This window comes from Musca autumnalis, unplaced genomic scaffold, assembly GCF_047663935.1.
Source record: "Musca autumnalis isolate F117 unplaced genomic scaffold, ASM4766393v1 scaffold_252, whole genome shotgun sequence".
NCBI lineage: Eukaryota > Metazoa > Arthropoda > Insecta > Diptera > Muscidae > Musca > Musca autumnalis.
Window position 1 is genome coordinate 1 of NW_027411814.1, and position 17,742 is coordinate 17,742.

Genomic DNA, 17,742 nt, shown 5'->3' on the forward strand with positions numbered 1-17,742 from the left:
AAATCGCTTTATCTCGTCGAGATATGAATTTTGGCATACCAAATATGGGGTCTAGGACGAATATTTCGTTTTTTTACATAAACTTTTGGAGAGACAATATGTAGCATGGGATAAAAATGTGGTTCTCTACACAGAACCCATTATATATTAGGCAGTAAGCCCGTTATCTAGCAAACACTTTATTGCAATTTACATCAGAGGATAGGTCTGTAGTTTTTTCCCATATGTAGGCTACTTTTTGAAATATATATGTCCTCAAGGAATTAAAATATCGACCAAAAATAAAATTTTTATATTTCTTACAAATTTTTATATTTCAGATCATCATTCAAAATTGTAGGCATCTTTTTCGACCTATACTCTTACCCGGTGCAAAATTTCGTGACTATTGATGTATAATTGCGACTTCTAGCGAGTTTATTATTACACTACAAACAAATAACGGAATATATTAGGCTGTAACTCTGTTATCTGATCATGCACACCAATATAATTGGCATCAATTGAAAGGTCAAGCGTTCCACTTTCAAGTATATCTTACTTGTCCGGAATGTCACTTCCAGGAATTAAGATATAAGCTGTATATGTAAAATTTTCACAATTTTCACACAAAAGTTTCGGTCCATTTAACCCCCTAAATATTATCCTATCGCCATCTCAAATTGAAAGCTTCTCCTTTGTGATATACTCTTACCTTATTTAAAATTACGCGTTGATCGGACTTTTATTGAGACCTACAGAGCCGCTAGAAAATTGGATAAATATTATGTTTTTGGTCCATTTCACCCGCTAAATATTTCACGATCATCACCAATAAGAATAGGGATCTATTCTGATCTGAACCCGACCTCCATACAAAATATCGTGATGATCGGTCCATAATTGCGGCCTGGAGCGTGTTTACAATTTATAATGGACAGACGGACGGACGGACGGACTGACGGACGGACACACATCTCAAAATCGCTTTATCTCGTCGAGATATGAAGATTGGTATACCACATTGGGGGTCTCCGACGAATATTTCGCGGTGTTACATGAATTTTTACCAAAACAAACTTATAATACCCTTTTCCACATTGTGGTATAGGGTATAATGACTTATTGTTTATCGATGTAATTAGGCAGCACGGCAGAGAAACAGAACGATACTGATAATAGGCAAATTAATAAACAACATAACAAGGCAGAATTGATCCTATTTACTGTCTCTGCTTACGCTATGCTTTCGTCAGTTTGGCGCTCATTGGTTAGTTGGTGTAAATAGAGAGATTTACCAAAGTAAATAATGTGTGGAGCGACAACAACAACAATAGGAACGCATAGCCAAACAGAGGCAGAAAACAGAGATCAATGTCCACATCAAGCTGAGACAAATGTTTGGCCTTGAATCGATAAGGACACGATTAAAAAGGGAATTAGAAAAAATTAGGAATTAGAATGCAAATAGGTATGCCAGTTGGGACAAATTAAAATAAATGTGGGGACATTATTAATTAGTGGGAAAATACAATATTTTTGGTTGAAATAAGTAATTATCGAAATTAAAATAAATTAATAATGATTATTAAATAAAGTAATTGTAAAAATGAACAATATTAAATAATAATGAAATAAATATATAATAATTAACTTTAATTGAAATCAATAATATAAATAATGACTTTTGCTCCAACATTCCCCCGCACAAAGAACAACTGTTCTTGACCAAGGGATACGGTAGATGATGAGGTGTTTTATTCGGTTTCCGAGATAACCGAGCTGTGCCTCTACTCACAGCAACTCTCATCTGGATCATGAGGGGACTTGAAATCATCTTGAAGATTCAGCAGAGCGACCTTCGAGACAGGGCGTTTATAAACTTTGCCATTAGACTTCAGGGACACAACCCGAACTCTTCCATCCGCACCAGGATGAACTTCTGTGATACGAGCAAGTGGCCATTGACCTGGAGGAAGTCTTTCATCAAAGATTAGGACCAGATCTCCAACTTCTAAGTTCTTCTGGGGCTTCAACCATTTAGGACGCGACTGCAGGCTGTTGACGAATTCGGATAACCAACGTTTCCAGAATTGTTGTTGTAGGAGTTGAACTGCTTTCCACCGGGAAAGTCTATCGATTGAATAATCAACCAGATTTTCGTCTGGGACAGATAAAATAGGTTCTCCAACCAAAAAGTGCGATGGAGTTAGAGCTTCACAGTATGATGGATCAGGAGACATAGGACATAATGGCCTTGAATTAAGACCTCCTTCAATTTGAGCCAAAAGAGTTGCCAATTCCTCATAAGTGAGAATTCTATGATCCATTATTCGCTTCAAATGATGTTTGGTGGATTTGACGCCAGCTTCCCAAAGTCCTCCAAAGTTTGGGGACCTTTGGTCGTCACTGAGTTTCTAGCTGTTGATTGTTTGATGGTTATTGGGCCAGCATAATCCACACCACTGTGCTTGAAAGCCTAACAGAGGGAATGTTGCCCATTATCTGCGTCAGAGAAGTGGCCTTATACTTAAAGCAAGTGATGCATTGCCTTTGGACCCTTTTTGCAAGATTGCGGGCAGATAAAATCCAGAACCGTCGGGTGACATAGGCCTGCATCTGGATTAGACCGCCATGGAGTGTCTTCTTATGAGCATCTGTAAAGACTAGAAGAGCTAAAGGACTATGCTTGGACAGAAGCATAGGACATTTAAAATCATAATTAAACTTAGCCTTTTGTAGTCTACCACCAACACGCAAAACGCCATCATCATCCAGAAAGGGACACAGTTGTGCAATTCTACTGCTAGGATGTATTCTTCTTCCATTCTTTAGCTGCTTTATTTCCTCGGGAAAATCGACCTCTTGAGACATAATAACAACTTTTTGTAGAGCTTTATTCAATTCCCCTGCTCGTAGAAAGCCAGTGAAGCGGACCTTAGAACCAGGTTTATGTTGAAGGAAACGCAAGATATATGCCATGACTCGAGTCAATCTTGTTAGAGATGAGTATTTAGTTAACAAATCCGGGTAATTTGAGACCGTAGATGAGTTGACATTTACAGATGATTTCCGCTTTTCCAAATTTGTTTCAAAAGAGTTTTCCGGCTGCTTGGGCCAGAAAGATTGAGGCTGAGAGTGCCAGATAGGACCAGTCCACCAAAGAGAATGTTGAACTAACTCAGTAGATGAAATACCACGGGAAGCACAGTCAGTCGGGTTGTCATGAGTAGAAACATAGCGCCATTGTGAAATATTCGAGTGTCGTTGGACTTCACTAACTCTATTTCCAACGAAAACGCTCCATCTGGATGACTCTCCTCTTAGCCAGCATAAAACGGTGATGATGATCAGTCCAGTAAAAGATATTTGAAATGTTGAGTTCTAGCATATCTTGAACTTTACGCATAAGTTTAGCCAGTAGTGTTGCTCCACAGAGCTCCAATTTTGGGACAGACAAGACCTTTAGAGGGGCAACTTTAGTTTTGGATTGAAGCAAGTTCACTACACCTTCTCCATTGTTATTTAAAACTTTGATAAAAACTGCAGCAGCGTAGGCTGATGTAGAAGCGTCGCAAAAACCATGCAGCTCCACGAGACAATCCTTGAAACTACCAACCCAACGAGGGATTGAAATCTGTTCTATGGTCTTTAACTCTTTGAGATACGTATTCCAATTGGACTTCATAACTTTTAAAAATAAATGTTTGCCTGAATAGTGACTGGAGCCAGCCAGCCGAGAGGATCATACAATTTTGCTGCATCAGATAGAAGGCTAGCTTTAGTGACTTCTGGTTTTAGTTGAAAGTTTACTTCAAAGGAAAACGTATCTTCATCAGTATTCCAGCCCAATCCTAGAGCTTTCACGACATTTGGTTCATTGAGATTGAAAACATTAGCCTTTTCACGAAAGTCTTCCGGAATATGGGACATAAGTTCTGAAGAATTAGATGTCCATTTGCGTAAGTTGAAACCTCCAGCCGAGAGAAGTTGAAACAATTGTTTCTGTAGAAAGATTGCTTCTGACTCTGAGTCAGCGCCGGAAATAATGTCATCGACATAAGTATCAGTTTTCAAAATCTTGCAAGCCTCGGGGTAATTTTTATCTTCATCTTCTGCCAATTGATGGAGAACTCTAATGGAGAGGTACGGAGCCGATGAAGTGCCATAAGTGACAGTTTGGAGTTTATATACGCAAATATCAGAACCAGAATTTCTCCATAATATTTGCTGGTAGTGTTGATGACTTCCCATGACTTTGATTTGGCGGAACATTTTTTCCAGATCAGAGCGGAAACCAATTTTAAATCGATTAATTATAGCCGGAAGGTCGTTTTGCAAAGCAGGACCAGGGAAAAGTTCTTCGTTTAAGCAAGAAAAGAAGGGCTCTTGCTGCTACCATCGAAAACTACACGAAGTTTTGTCGTAGAGCTAGATTCTCTAATAACGCCATGATGAGGCAGAAAATATCCATAAGGTTGAATGGATTGAGGATAAGGACCCATATTAACCATGTGTCCTAAAGATTCGTATTCATCCATGAACTTCCTATACTCTGAGGCAAAATTTGGTTCTTTCACGAATTTACTTTCAACTTGTTTTAAACGTTTTAAAGCGCTGAAGTCACTGTGACAGAAAGTAGGAGGAGATTTGCCGAGAATTTGGGACCTAAAGGGTAAGGCGAAGGTGTATCTTCCATCTGGACTACGATAGCAATTTTTCTTGAAGAATTGCTCGCAAGCTGTTTCCTCTGTGGTTAATGTTCTAGATTCGAGTAACTCTTCTTGCTCCCAGAAGGCTTTCAATTGTGTATCCACGGAACACATATTAATATTGACGGTATGATCATATGAAACTTCAGCCGTAGGACCAGAAACAATCCACCCGAAATGAGTCAGTTGTAGAAAAATTCCCTTTTCGAATTTCTTTTGTTGTGGAAGTAAAATGTCTCCATATAAATCGCCTCAAATCAGTAGATCTATAGGATAATTTTTGTCGAAATCAGGATCAGCTAAGGAGAATTCTGCCAAGGAGGGCAACTTATTTCTGTCCACTGGACCAGTACAATAACTATTTAAGGAGGGCATGACGTAAGCCTGACTTCTCAATTCAAAGCCAGCTTCATAGTGTGGGGCAAGATTAAATTTAACAAATCGTTTCACAACAACGGTTTCACCACCTACACCAGTGATTCGAGCAAAGTTATTGTATATTTGTAGACGCAGTAGTTGAGAAGCACTTTCCGTTATCAATGTAGACTGGGCTCCTTGATCTAAAATGGCCCTCAATTTAAAATTTCCAAAGTCGCTCTTCACTACGACGCGAATAGTTGCTAGCAACACCTGAGGCATAACTGTAGCGCTCAACAAAGACAAGTTGACATTACAATTCCCAACAGAGGAAGAAGGAGCTACATTATCATCTCGATTTTCAGCAGTATTAGAAATATTGGACCGACTTTTAGTTGTATACTCATTATGTACAATAGTGTGATGGGGAAGGTTGCATGATTTACAACGACTTAACGATTTGCAGTCTTTTGAAAAATGGCCAAGGTTCAGACAGTTACGACAAACTTTCTTTGAATTAATGAAGTCGCGCTTAGAGGCAGAAGGCATAGCTACAAACTTGAAACATTTATAGAGAAAATGTCGTTTCCCACAGCAGGGACAATTATCGTCATTAACAGCTGTCATATTTACACGACGATTGTGAGCCATTCTTTGCGAGGTAAACTGTTTTGAGTTTTGTGTTTTAAATTGTGGCTTAGTTGTGCTTTCATTATATTCAGCAATAGATTCTAAAGTTCGAAATGTTGTTTCCAGGAAATTGTACAACTCTGAGATTTTCGGAATCTCTGTTGCAGCTTTGAGAGATCGTTCCCATTCTTTGCAGGTTTGCAAGTCTAATTTACTGACTGTAATATGGATGACAAGAGGATCCCAGCTGGAGCAATCGATACCTAAAGTGCTCAACAGAGCCATCTATTTCTTGTCGAATCGAGCAAAGTTTTAATGCTTTCGCATGAACCATTCGATTTTGGGATACTTAAAAGTTTTCGCAGCACAGTGTCAGCTATTTTTCTTTTATTGTGATATCGTTTATCCAGCGCAGCCCATGCAAGTTCATAGCTCCCTTCGGAGGCAGGGTACTCATTTACGGTGGACAAAGGAGTATCTCGGCAAGAGTTTTTCAAAAAATAATACTTTTGTATGTTGAACAAACTTTGGTTACTATGCACCAGAGATACAAACATGTCTCTGTACGAGATCCAATTTAAGTAGTCACCAGAGAAAATGGGAATGTCTATTTTTGGAAGACGAACTTCAGGAATAATCGATAAGTTTCTTTGGGAATTGGAGACATGGAAAGTTGAATGAAAATTCGGAGAATTAGGAGGGCGATATTCCGCAATAAAATCGAGTAATTTCCCCTTGCCACTGATATAGAATTTGAAAAAGGAATAGTGCACGTCTTCTTTAAAGTATGGAACATCTTCAGTGTTAATTGACTTGTCACGAATGACATCAAAAAGCTGCTCATGGTTGGCCTCAAATGTTATTTTAATCTCGTCGAGACAACTTTGGCACAAGCCTCGAGTTTTTTCACCGTCGGGCAATTTGTCGAAGTCGGAAATAATTCGCTGTACACGAGCCAAAAGGATTTTTTGATCTTCGATCGGTCTAGCAAAGTCCTCCATTTTAAAATTATGTGACTTTTAGAAAACGAAAATGTGTGGCAAAAATACAAATTTATGCAAATATGATGCAGAACAAGATTTTAATTTGGCACAAAAGGCATTCACAAACTTGATCCAACGTTGTGGTTGTGTTAAATTAAAACTTCGTCACTTTGTCTTTCCACCAAATTATTTATTTTTTAGTACACAGATTCAGTTTAGTTTATTAATAATTTTTCTTTCCGTATTAATTATTTTAATTTTGACCAAATTTTCAACACAAGATAAGAATTTTCTCTTTTTACCACAGTTTTGTTTATTATTTAATTTTGTAATAATTTTGTTGACCAACTGTATGCCTAGTTTTTTTTTCAGCACAGTATTGTTTTTCTTTTAATATTTCCCAGCACAGGGGCAGATAAAAAAGTTCACAATTGTATTTTTTTTAATTTTCCCAGCACAGGGGCAGAATTCAATAAATAATATTTTTCTCAGTTTAAGTTTAGCAATTATTTAAATATTTTCTTGACACACTGTATTGTGCACTTTGAACGCAATAAAATTTTCACAGTTGTGATTAGATTTAATTTTATTGACTAAATGTCACAGAGCAAGATCAATTTTTCACTTTGTTGAAATGAATTTTATCACAACAATGTTCACTGGATGTTATTTTATTTATTGGAAATGATCACTGTTCAATTCTTTGCTCACAATTCCCGGGTTTCGGCACCATTAAAATGTATGAGAATGGCTGCTTGAGCCAGAGCGAAATAAAAACACAATAAAAAGTTTCGTTTAAAAAATATAAATTGTCACTGTGGCAACTTTATTTAAAGCAGAATTATAATTTAATATAATTTGTAAATATTTATGCTCCCGATGGGACAATAAATTTAATTAATAATATAAAAAACTTAATTTTAATAATTTGAAAATATTTAGAATTCGCGATTTAGGCTTGTTTCACAATAAAACAAAATAGGTCGGTTTTGCAGCACGGCAGAAAAAAATGACATTGTTTATCGATGTAATTAGGCAGCACGGCAGAGAAACAGAACGATACTGATAATAGGCAAATTAATAAACAACATAACAAGGCAGAATTGATCCTATTTACTGTCTCTGCTTACGCTATGCTTTCGTCAGTTTGGCGCTCATTGGTTAGTTGGTGTAAATAGAGAGATTTACCAAAGTAAATAATGTGTGGAGCGACAACAACAACAATAGTAACGCATAGCCAAACAGAGGCAGAAAACAGAGATCAATGCCCACATCAAGCTGAGACAAATGTTTGGCCTTGAATCGATGAAAAAGGGAATTAGAAAAAAATAGGAATTATAATGCAAATAGGTATGCCAGTTGGGACAAATTAAAATAAATGTGGGGACATTATTAATTAGTGGGAAAATACAATATTTTTGGTTGGAATAATTAATTATCGAAATTAAAATAAATTAATAATGATAATTAAATAAAGTAATTGTAAAAATGAACAATATTAAATAATAATGAAATAAATATATAATAATTAACTTTAATTGAAATCAATAATATAAATAATGACTTTTGCTCCAACATTCCCCCGCACAAAGAACAACTGTTCTTGACCAAGGGATACGGTAGATGATGAGGTGTTTTATTCGGTTTCCGAGATAACCGAGCTGTGCCTCTACTCACAGCAACTCTCATCTGGATCATGAGGGGACTTGAAATCATCTTGAAGATTCAGCAGAGCGACCTTCGAGACAGGGCGTTTATAAACTTTGCCATTAGACTTCAGGGACACAACCCGAACTCTTCCATCCGCACCAGGATGAACTTCTGTGATACGAGCAAGTGGCCATTGACCTGGAGGAAGTCTTTCATCAAAGATTAGGACCAGATCTCCAACTTCTAAGTTCTTCTGGGGCTTCAACCATTTAGGACGCGACTGCAGGCTGTTGACGAATTCGGATAACCAACGTTTCCAGAATTGTTGTTGTAGGAGTTGAACTGCTTTCCACCGGGAAAGTCTATCGATTGAATAATCAACCAGATTTTCGTCTGGGACAGATAAAATAGGTTCTCCAACCAAAAAGTGCGATGGAGTTAGAGCTTCACAGTATGATGGATCAGGAGACATAGGACATAATGGCCTTGAATTAAGACCTCCTTCAATTTGAGCCAAAAGAGTTGCCAATTCCTCATAAGTGAGAATTCTATGATCCATTATTCGCTTCAAATGATGTTTGGTGGATTTGACGCCAGCTTCCCAAAGTCCTCCAAAGTTTGGGGACCTTTGGTCGTCACTGAGTTTCTAGCTGTTGATTGTTTGATGGTTATTGGGCCAGCATAATCCACACCACTGTGCTTGAAAGCCTAACAGAGGGAATGTTGCCCATTATCTGCGTCAGAGAAGTGGCCTTATACTTAAAGCAAGTGATGCATTGCCTTTGGACCCTTTTTGCAAGATTGCGGGCAGATAAAATCCAGAACCGTCGGGTGACATAGGCCTGCATCTGGATTAGACCGCCATGGAGTGTCTTCTTATGAGCATCTGTAAAGACTAGAAGAGCTAAAGGACTATGCTTGGACAGAAGCATAGGATATTTGAAATCATAATTAAACTTAGCCTTTTGTAGTCTACCACCAACACGCAAAACGCCATCATCATCCAGAAAGGGACACAGTTGTGCAATTCTACTGCTAGGATGTATTCTTCTTCCATTCTTTAGCTGCTTTATTTCCTCGGGGAAATCGACCTCTTGAGACATAATAACAACTTTTTGTAGAGTTTTATTCAATTCCCCTGCTCGTAGAAAGCCAGTGAAGCGGACCTTAGAACCAGGTTTATGTTGAAGGAAACGCAAGATATATGCCATGACTCGAGTCAATCTTGTTAGAGATGAGTATTTAGTTAACAAATCCGGTAATTTGAGACCGTAGATGAGTTGACATTTACAGATGATTTCCGCTTTTCCAAATTTGTTTCAATAGAGTTTTCCGGCTGCTTGGGCCAGAAAGATTGAGGCTGAGAGAGCCAGATAGGACCAGTCCACCAAAGAGAATGTTGAACTAACTCAGTAGATGAAATACCACGGGAAGCACAGTCAGCCGGGTTGTCATGAGTAGAAACATAGCGCCATTGTGAAATATTCGAGTGTCGTTGGACTTCACTAACTCTATTTCCAATGAAAACGCTCCATCTGGATGACTCTCCTCTTAGCCAGCATAAAACGGTGATGCTATCAGTCCAGTAAAAGATATTTGAAATGTTGAGTTCTAGCATATCTTGAACTTTACGCATAAGTTTAGCCAGTAGTGTTACTCCACAGAGCTCCAATTTTGGGACAGACAAGACCTTTAGAGGGGCAACTTTAGTTTTGGATTAAAGCAAGTTCACTACACCTTCTAAAAAAACTAAAACTTTGATAAAAACTGCAGCAGCGTAGGCTGATGTAGAAGCGTCGCAAAAACCATGCAGCTCCACGAGACAATCCTTGAAACTACCAACCCAACGAGGGATTGAAATATTTTCTATGGTCTTCAACTCTTTGAGATACGTATTCCAATTGGACTTCATTGTAGAAGAAACTTCGTCTTTCCAATCGATGCCTTCGAGCCATAACTTTTAAAAATAAATTTTTGCCTGAATAGTGACTGGAGCCAGCTAGCCGAGAGGATCATACAATTTTGCTGCATCAGATAGAAGGCTAGCTTTAGTGACTTCTGGTTTTAGTTGAAAGGTTACTTCAAAGGAAAACGTATCTTCATCAGTATTCCAGCCCAATCCTAGAGCTTTCACGACATTTGGTTCATTGAGATTGAAAACATTAGCCTTTTCACGAAAGTCTTCCGGAATATGGGACATAAGTTCTGAAGAATTAGATGTCCATTTGCGTAAGTTGAAACCTCCAGCCGAGAGAAGTTGAACCAATTGTTTCTGTAGAAAGATTGCTTCTGACTCTGAGTGTCTAATGTCATCGACATAAGTATCAGTTTTCAAAATCTTGCAAGCCTCGGGGTAATTTTTATCTTCATCTTCTGCCAATTGATGGAGAACTCTAATGGAGAGGTACGGAGCCGATGAAGTGCCATAAGTGACAGTTTGGAGTTTATATACGCAAATATCAGAACCAGAATTTCTCCATAATATTTGCTGGTAGTGTTGATGACTTCCCATGACTTTGATTTGGCGGAACATTTTTTCCAGATCAGAGCGGAAACCAATTTTAAATCGACGCCATCGATTAATTATAGCCGGAAGGTCGTTTTGCAAAGCAGGACCAGGGAAAAGTTCTTCGTTTAAGGAAGAAAAAGAAGGGCTCTTGCTGCTACCATCGAAAACTACACGAAGTTTTGTCGTAGAGCTAGATTCTCTAATAACGCCATGATGAGGCAGAAAATATCCATAAGGTTGAATGGATTGAGGATAAGGACCCATATTAACCATGTGTCCTAAAGATTCGTATTCATCCATGAACTTCCTATACTCTGAGGCAAAATTTGGTTCTTTCACGAATTTACTTTCAACTTGTTTTAAACGTTTTAAAGCGCTGAAGTCACTGTGACAGAAAGTAGGAGGAGATTTGCCGAGAATTTGGGACCTAAAGGGTAAGGCGAAGGTGTATCTTCCATCTGGACTACGATAGCAATTTTTCTTGAAGAATTGCTCGCAAGCTGTTTCCTCTGTGGTTAATGTTCTAGATTCGAGTAACTCTTCTTGCTCCCAGAAGGCTTTCAATTGTGTATCCAAGGAACACATATTAATATTGACGGTATGATCATATGAAACTTCAGCCGTAGGACCAGAAACAATCCACCCGAAATGAGTCAGTTGTAGAAAAATTCCCTTTTCGAATTTCTTTTGTTGTGGAAGTAAAATGTCTCCATATAAATCGTCTCCAATCAGTAGATCTATAGGATAATTTTTGTCGAAATCAGGATCAGCTAAGGAGAATTCTGCCAAGGAGGGCAACTTATTTCTGTCCACTGGACCAGTACAATAACTATTTAAGGGGGCATGACGTAAGCCTGACTTCTCAATTCAAAGCCAGCTTCATAGTGTGAGGCAAGATTAAATTTAACAAATCGTTTCACAACAACGGTTTCACCACCTACACCAGTGATTCGAGCAAAGGTATTGTATTTTTGTAGACGCAGTAGTTGAGAAGCACTTTCCGTTATCAATGTAGACTGGGCTCCTTGATCTAAAATGGCCCTCAATTTAAAATTTCCAAAGTCGCTCTTCACTATGACGCGAATAGTTGCTAGCAACACCTGAGGCATAACTGTAGCGCTCAACAAAGACAAGCTGACATTAGAATTCCCAACAGAGGAAGAAGGAGCTACATTATCATCACGATTTTCAGCAGTATTAGAAATATTGGACCGATTTTTAGTTGTATACTCATTATGTACAATAGTGTGGTGAGGAAGGTTGCATGACTTACAACGACTTAACGATTTGCAGTCTTTTGAAAAATGGCCAAGGTTCAGACAGTTACGACAAACTTTCTTTGAATTAATGAAGTCGCGCTTAGAGGCAGAGGGCATAGCTACAAACTTGAAACATTTATAGAGAAAATGTCGTTTCCCACAGCAGGGACAATTATCGTCATTAACAGCTGTCATATTTACACGACGATTGTGAGCCATTCTTTGCGAGGTAAACTGTTTTGAGTTTTGTGTTTTAAATTGTGGCTTAGTTGTGCTTTCATTATATTCAGCAATAGATTCTAAAGTTCGAAATGTTGTTTCCAGGAAATTGTACAACTCTGAGATTTTCGGAATCTCTGTTGCAGCTTTGAGAGATTGTTCCCATTCTTTGCAGGTTTGCAAGTCTAATTTACTGACTGTAATATGGATGACAAGAGGATCCCAGCTGGAGCAATCGATACCTAAAGTGCTCAACAGAGCCAAGCTATTTCTTGTCGAATCGAGCAAAGTTTTAATGCTTTCGCATGAACCATTCGATTTTGGGATACTTAAAAGTTTTCGCAGCACAGTGTCAGCTATTTTTCTTTTATTGTGATATCGTTTATCCAGCGCAGCCCATGCAAGTTCATAGCTCCCTTCGGAGGCAGGGTACTCATTTACGATGGACAAAGGAGTATGTCGGCAAGAGTTTTTCAAAAAATAATACTTTTGTATGTTGGACAAACTTTGGTTACTGTGCACCAGAGAAACAAACATGTCTCTGTACTAGATCCAATTTAAGTAGTCACCAGAGAAAATGGGAATGTCTATTTTTGGAAGACGAACTTCAGGAATAATCGATTCGTTTCTTTGGGAATTGGAGACATGGAAAGTTGAATGAAAATTCGGAGAATTAGGAGGGCGATATTCCGCAATAAAATCGAGTAATTTCCCCTTGCCACTGATATAGATTTTGAAAAAGGAATAGTGCACGTCTTCTTTAAAGTATGGAACATCTTCAGTGTTAATTGACTTGTCACGAATGACATCAAAAAGCTGCTCATGGTTGGCCTCAAATGTTCTTTTAATCTCGCCGATCTCGTCGAGACAACTTGGCACAAGCCTCGAGTTTTTTCACCGTCGGGCAATTTGTCGAAGTCGGAAATAATTCGCTGTACACGAGCCAAAAGGATTTTTTGATCTTCGATCGGTCTAGCAAAGTCCTCCATTTTAAAATTATGCAAATATGATGCAGAGCAAGATTTTAATTTGGCACAAAAGGCATTCACAAACTTGATCCAACGTTGTGGTTGTGTTAAATTAAAACTTCGTCACTTTGTCTTTCCACCAAATTATTTATTTTTTAGTACACAGATTCAGTTTAGTTTATTAATAACTTTTCTTTCCGTATTAATTATTTTAATTTTGAGCAAATTTTCAACACAAGATAAGAATTTTCTATTTTTACAACAGTTTTGTTTATTATTTAATTTTGTAATAATTTTGTTGACCAACTGTATGCCTAGTTTTTTTTCAGCACAGTATTGTTTTTCTTTTAATATTTCCCAGCACAGGGGTAGATAAAAAAGTTCACAATTGTTTTTTTTTTTAATTTTCCCAGCACAGGGGCAGAATTCAATAAATAATATTTTTCTCAGTTTAAGTTTAGCAATTATTTAAATATTTTCTTGACACACTGTATTGTGCACTTTGAACGCAATAAAATTTTCACAGTTGTGATTAAGATTTAATTTTATTGACTAAATGTCACAGAGCAAGATCAATTTTTCACTTTGTTGAAATGAATTTTATCACAACAATGTTCACTGAATGTTATTTTATTTATTGGAAATGATCACTGTTCAATTCTTTGCTCACAATTCCCGGGTTTCGGCACCATTAAAATGTATGAGAATGGCTGCTTGAGCCAGAGCGAAATAAAAACACAATAAAAAGTTTCGTTTAAAAAATATAAATTGTCACTGGGGCAACTTTATTTAAAGCAGAATTATAATTTAATATAATTTGTAAATATTTATGCTCCCGATGGGACAATAAATTTAATTAATAATATAAAAAACTTAATTTTAATAATTTGAAAATATTTAGAATTCGCGATTTAGGCTTGTTTCACAATAAAACAAATTAGGTCGGTTTTGCGGCACGGCAGAAAAAAATGACTTATTGTTTATCGATGTAATTAGGCAGCACGGCAGAGAAACAGAACGATACTGATAATAGGCAAATTAATAAACAACATAACAAGGCAGAATTGATCCTATTTACTGTCTCTGCTTACGCTATGCTTTCGTCAGTTTGGCGCTCATTGGCTAGTTGGTGTAAATAGAGAGATTTACCAAAGTAAATAATGTGTGGAGCGACAACAACAACAATAATAACGCATAGCCAAACAGAGGTAAAAAACAGAGATCAATGTCCACATCAAGCTGAGACAAATGTTTGGCCTTGAATCGATGAGGACACGATTAAAAAGGGAATTAGAAAAAATTAGGCATTAGAATGCAAATAGGTACGCCAGTTGGGACAAATTAAAATAAATGTGGGGACATTATTAATTAGTGGGAAAATACAATATTTTTGGTTGAAATAATTAATTATCGAAATTAAAATAAATTAATAATGATAATTAAATAAAGTAATTGTAAAAATGAACAATATTAAATAATAATGAAATAAATATATAATAATTAACTTTAATTGAAATCAATAATATAAATAATGACTTTTGCTCCAACATATTGGACCCATAATATATACAGTCTGGTTTCTTACGACGTTTGTTAAGCAAGCTTTGACACACAATCCAGGCAATTTATATAACGATATAGAATTCCGTCTCGAAGATAGATGCAGAAGCATCCATGTCTCAAGAAATACAAGGGTCAGCTTTGTCAAATCAATCACATGTCCATATGAGAGCAAATATATCGTGACCCATAATATCTGCAGTCTCGCTTCTTACGTCGTTTGTTAAGCAAACTTTGACACACATCCATGCATTTTATATGACGATATCGAATTCCGTCTCGAAGATAGATGCAGAAGCATCCAAGTCTCAAGAAATAACATGGGTCAGATTTGTCAAACCAATCACATGTCCATATGAGAGCAAATATATCGTGACCCATAATATCTGCCGTCTCGTTTCTTACGTTGTTTGTTAAGCAAACTTTGACACACAATCCATGCAATTTATATGACGATATCGAATTCCCTTTCGAAGATAGATGTAGAAGCAACCATGTCTCAAGAAATACAAGGGTTAGCTTTGTCAAATCAATCACATGTCTATATGAGAGCAAATATGTCGTGACCCATAATATCTGCAGCCTCGCTTCCTACGTCGTTTGTTAAGCAAACTTTGACACACAATCCGTGCAATTTATATGACGATATCGAATTCCCTTTCGAAGATAGATGCAGAAGCATGCATGTCTCATGAAATACAAATATCAACTTCGTCAAATCAATCACATGTCCATATGAGAGCAAATATATCGTGACCCATAATATATACAGTCTCGCTTCTTACGTCGTTTGTTAAGCAAACTTTGACACACAATCCATGCATTTTATATGACGATATTGAATTCCCTTTCGAAGATAGATGCAGAAGCATCCAAGTCTCAAAAAATACATGGTTCAGCTTTGTCAAATCAATTACAGGTCCATATGAGAGCAAATATATCGTGCCCCATAATATCTGCCGTCTCGCTTCTTACGTCGTTTGTTAAGAAAACTTTGACACACAATCTATGCAATTTATATGACGATGTCGAATTCCCAGCTTTGTCAAATCAATCACATGTCCATATGAGAGCAAATATATCGTGATCCATAATATATACAGTCTCGCTTCTTACGTCGTTTGTTAAGCAAACTTTGACACACAATCCATGCAATTTATATGACGATATTGAATTACCTTTCGAAGATAGATGCAGAAGCATCCAAGTCTCAAAAAAGACATGGGTCAGCTTTGTCAAATCAATTACATGTCCATATGAGAGCAAATATATCGTGACCCATAATTGTTGAAGTACTGTGTTTAATCAATTAATATTTTACATTGTATAAGTAACCGTTGCTTTTTGTCTTTTATTCTACATACAAACTTCATTGTACTTTGTATTTTCACTTCAATAAAATTATTCAACTCAATAGGTTATGGGCCCTCCATGACATTTGAAAAGAAAAATAAGAAATTAATTCAAGAATTGTGAAAAAAGAAAATTTTCAATTTGTGAATAGAACTTGAACGTCAGAATCATGGAGTTTTGCAAGACCATCAAGCCATTAACAGGAGAATACGATTGGGCAATTTGGAAGAGAAAAGTCAAAGATCTCCTAGATTTTTATGAAGGAGCTCTGAATGTGGTGTCAAGAAAAATTACAAAGCCAGAACCTTTAAAAGAGGGAGCAACTGAAGCTGTAGTGAAAGATTACAATACTCGGTCTGCGTTTTACAGGAAAACGAACGGTCTCGCCAAAACCCTTATTGCTAGTACCATATCTGATGAGATATATATGAAGGTAATGGACAAAGAATCGGCAGCAGATGTTTGGGAAGCATTACACCAACAATTCGAAGCAACATCCAAGGACCAATTGTTCAAGATGTGCACAGCACTTTTCTCGTTTGAGTGGGTTGAAAATTTGGATGTTTCAACGCACATTTCTAAACTTAAAAGTTTGTGGACAGAAATTAACGCTGGTTTGGAATTAAAAGGTAATCAAAAACTTCCAGAACTGCTTCTTATTTGCAAGATTCTGCACGTGCTACCATCATCGTTCGAAATGTTCAAATCGAGTTGGATGATGATAACTCGGGATGAGGATAAGTCCTTAGACGAACTTATTATGCAGCTTTGTCTATATGAACGCAATTTCAAGAAGCCTGAGAACGTTGAAGGTCAAGAAGCTTTAGTCATAAATGAGAAGTATTCCAAAAGGAAGAATGTAAGTACTAAAAAGGACAGTATTTGCCATTACTGTAAGAAGAAAGGCCATTGGATAAAAGAATTGTAACTCTAAACGACGTATGGTATGTTCCAACTATATCTCGAAACCTTTTTTCGATTTTAGCTGCACACGATAGAAACCCAAATAGCAAATTTACATCTACCACAAATGAATGCAAAATGTACGTCGATGAAGAACTTGTGGTACATGGTCAACGAGAAATCAATGGCACACTATACAAGCTTAATGTCCGTCCAAATTCACACACACAGAATATATCCCTGCTTGAAGAACAGTCGGTGTTACAGTTATACCACGAACGCTGGGGACATCAGGACTATCGCCATGTTAAAATGAAGCTTAAAAAGGAAATGGGAATTTCAGTGAAGATTACAAGTGAAAATTGTGAACCATGCATTTTTGGAAAGTCTTCTAGGAATTTGTGTCTATCTCAGTGTTTCTTGGTGATTATTTTGTTTTTGTTCTATTTTTGACATTTGCTATTTTTCTGTCTTGTGTTTTTATTTATTCGTAATATTTTATTAGACTAAGATTTAGAGCATACTTTTAGGCGGTTTTAAAATTAACTAACAAAAATTTTTTACAACTTTTTATTGGCATCTGGTATAGCATACTTTTAGGCATAACCAGTAATAATGGAATGTTTAAATAAAGACTGTAAAGTTACAAGTTTGAAAGAA

The 17,742-nt window shown here is 37.0% G+C and overlaps 4 protein-coding genes across 4 annotated transcripts; all 4 read right to left on the reverse strand.

The window, feature by feature from the left end:
* Window positions 1-2,418: 2,418 nt before the first annotated feature.
* Window positions 2,419-2,961, reverse strand: LOC141396330 (uncharacterized). The gene has a single exon (XM_073971704.1). It carries the CDS (start codon window positions 2,959-2,961, stop codon window positions 2,419-2,421), a length of 543 nt encoding a protein of 180 aa, XP_073827805.1.
* Window positions 2,962-4,346: 1,385 nt separating this feature from the next.
* LOC141396332 (uncharacterized) lies at window positions 4,347-4,805 on the reverse strand. The gene has a single exon (XM_073971705.1). The coding sequence runs from the start codon at window positions 4,803-4,805 to the stop codon at window positions 4,347-4,349; it is 459 nt and encodes a 152-aa protein (XP_073827806.1).
* Window positions 4,806-8,979: 4,174 nt separating this feature from the next.
* On the reverse strand, window positions 8,980-9,522 carry LOC141396333 (uncharacterized). Its single transcript, XM_073971706.1, has one exon. It carries the CDS (start codon window positions 9,520-9,522, stop codon window positions 8,980-8,982), a length of 543 nt encoding a protein of 180 aa, XP_073827807.1.
* Window positions 9,523-10,310: 788 nt separating this feature from the next.
* On the reverse strand, window positions 10,311-11,405 carry LOC141396334 (uncharacterized). Its single transcript, XM_073971707.1, has one exon. It carries the CDS (start codon window positions 11,403-11,405, stop codon window positions 10,311-10,313), a length of 1,095 nt encoding a protein of 364 aa, XP_073827808.1.
* Window positions 11,406-17,742: the final 6,337 nt, after the last annotated feature.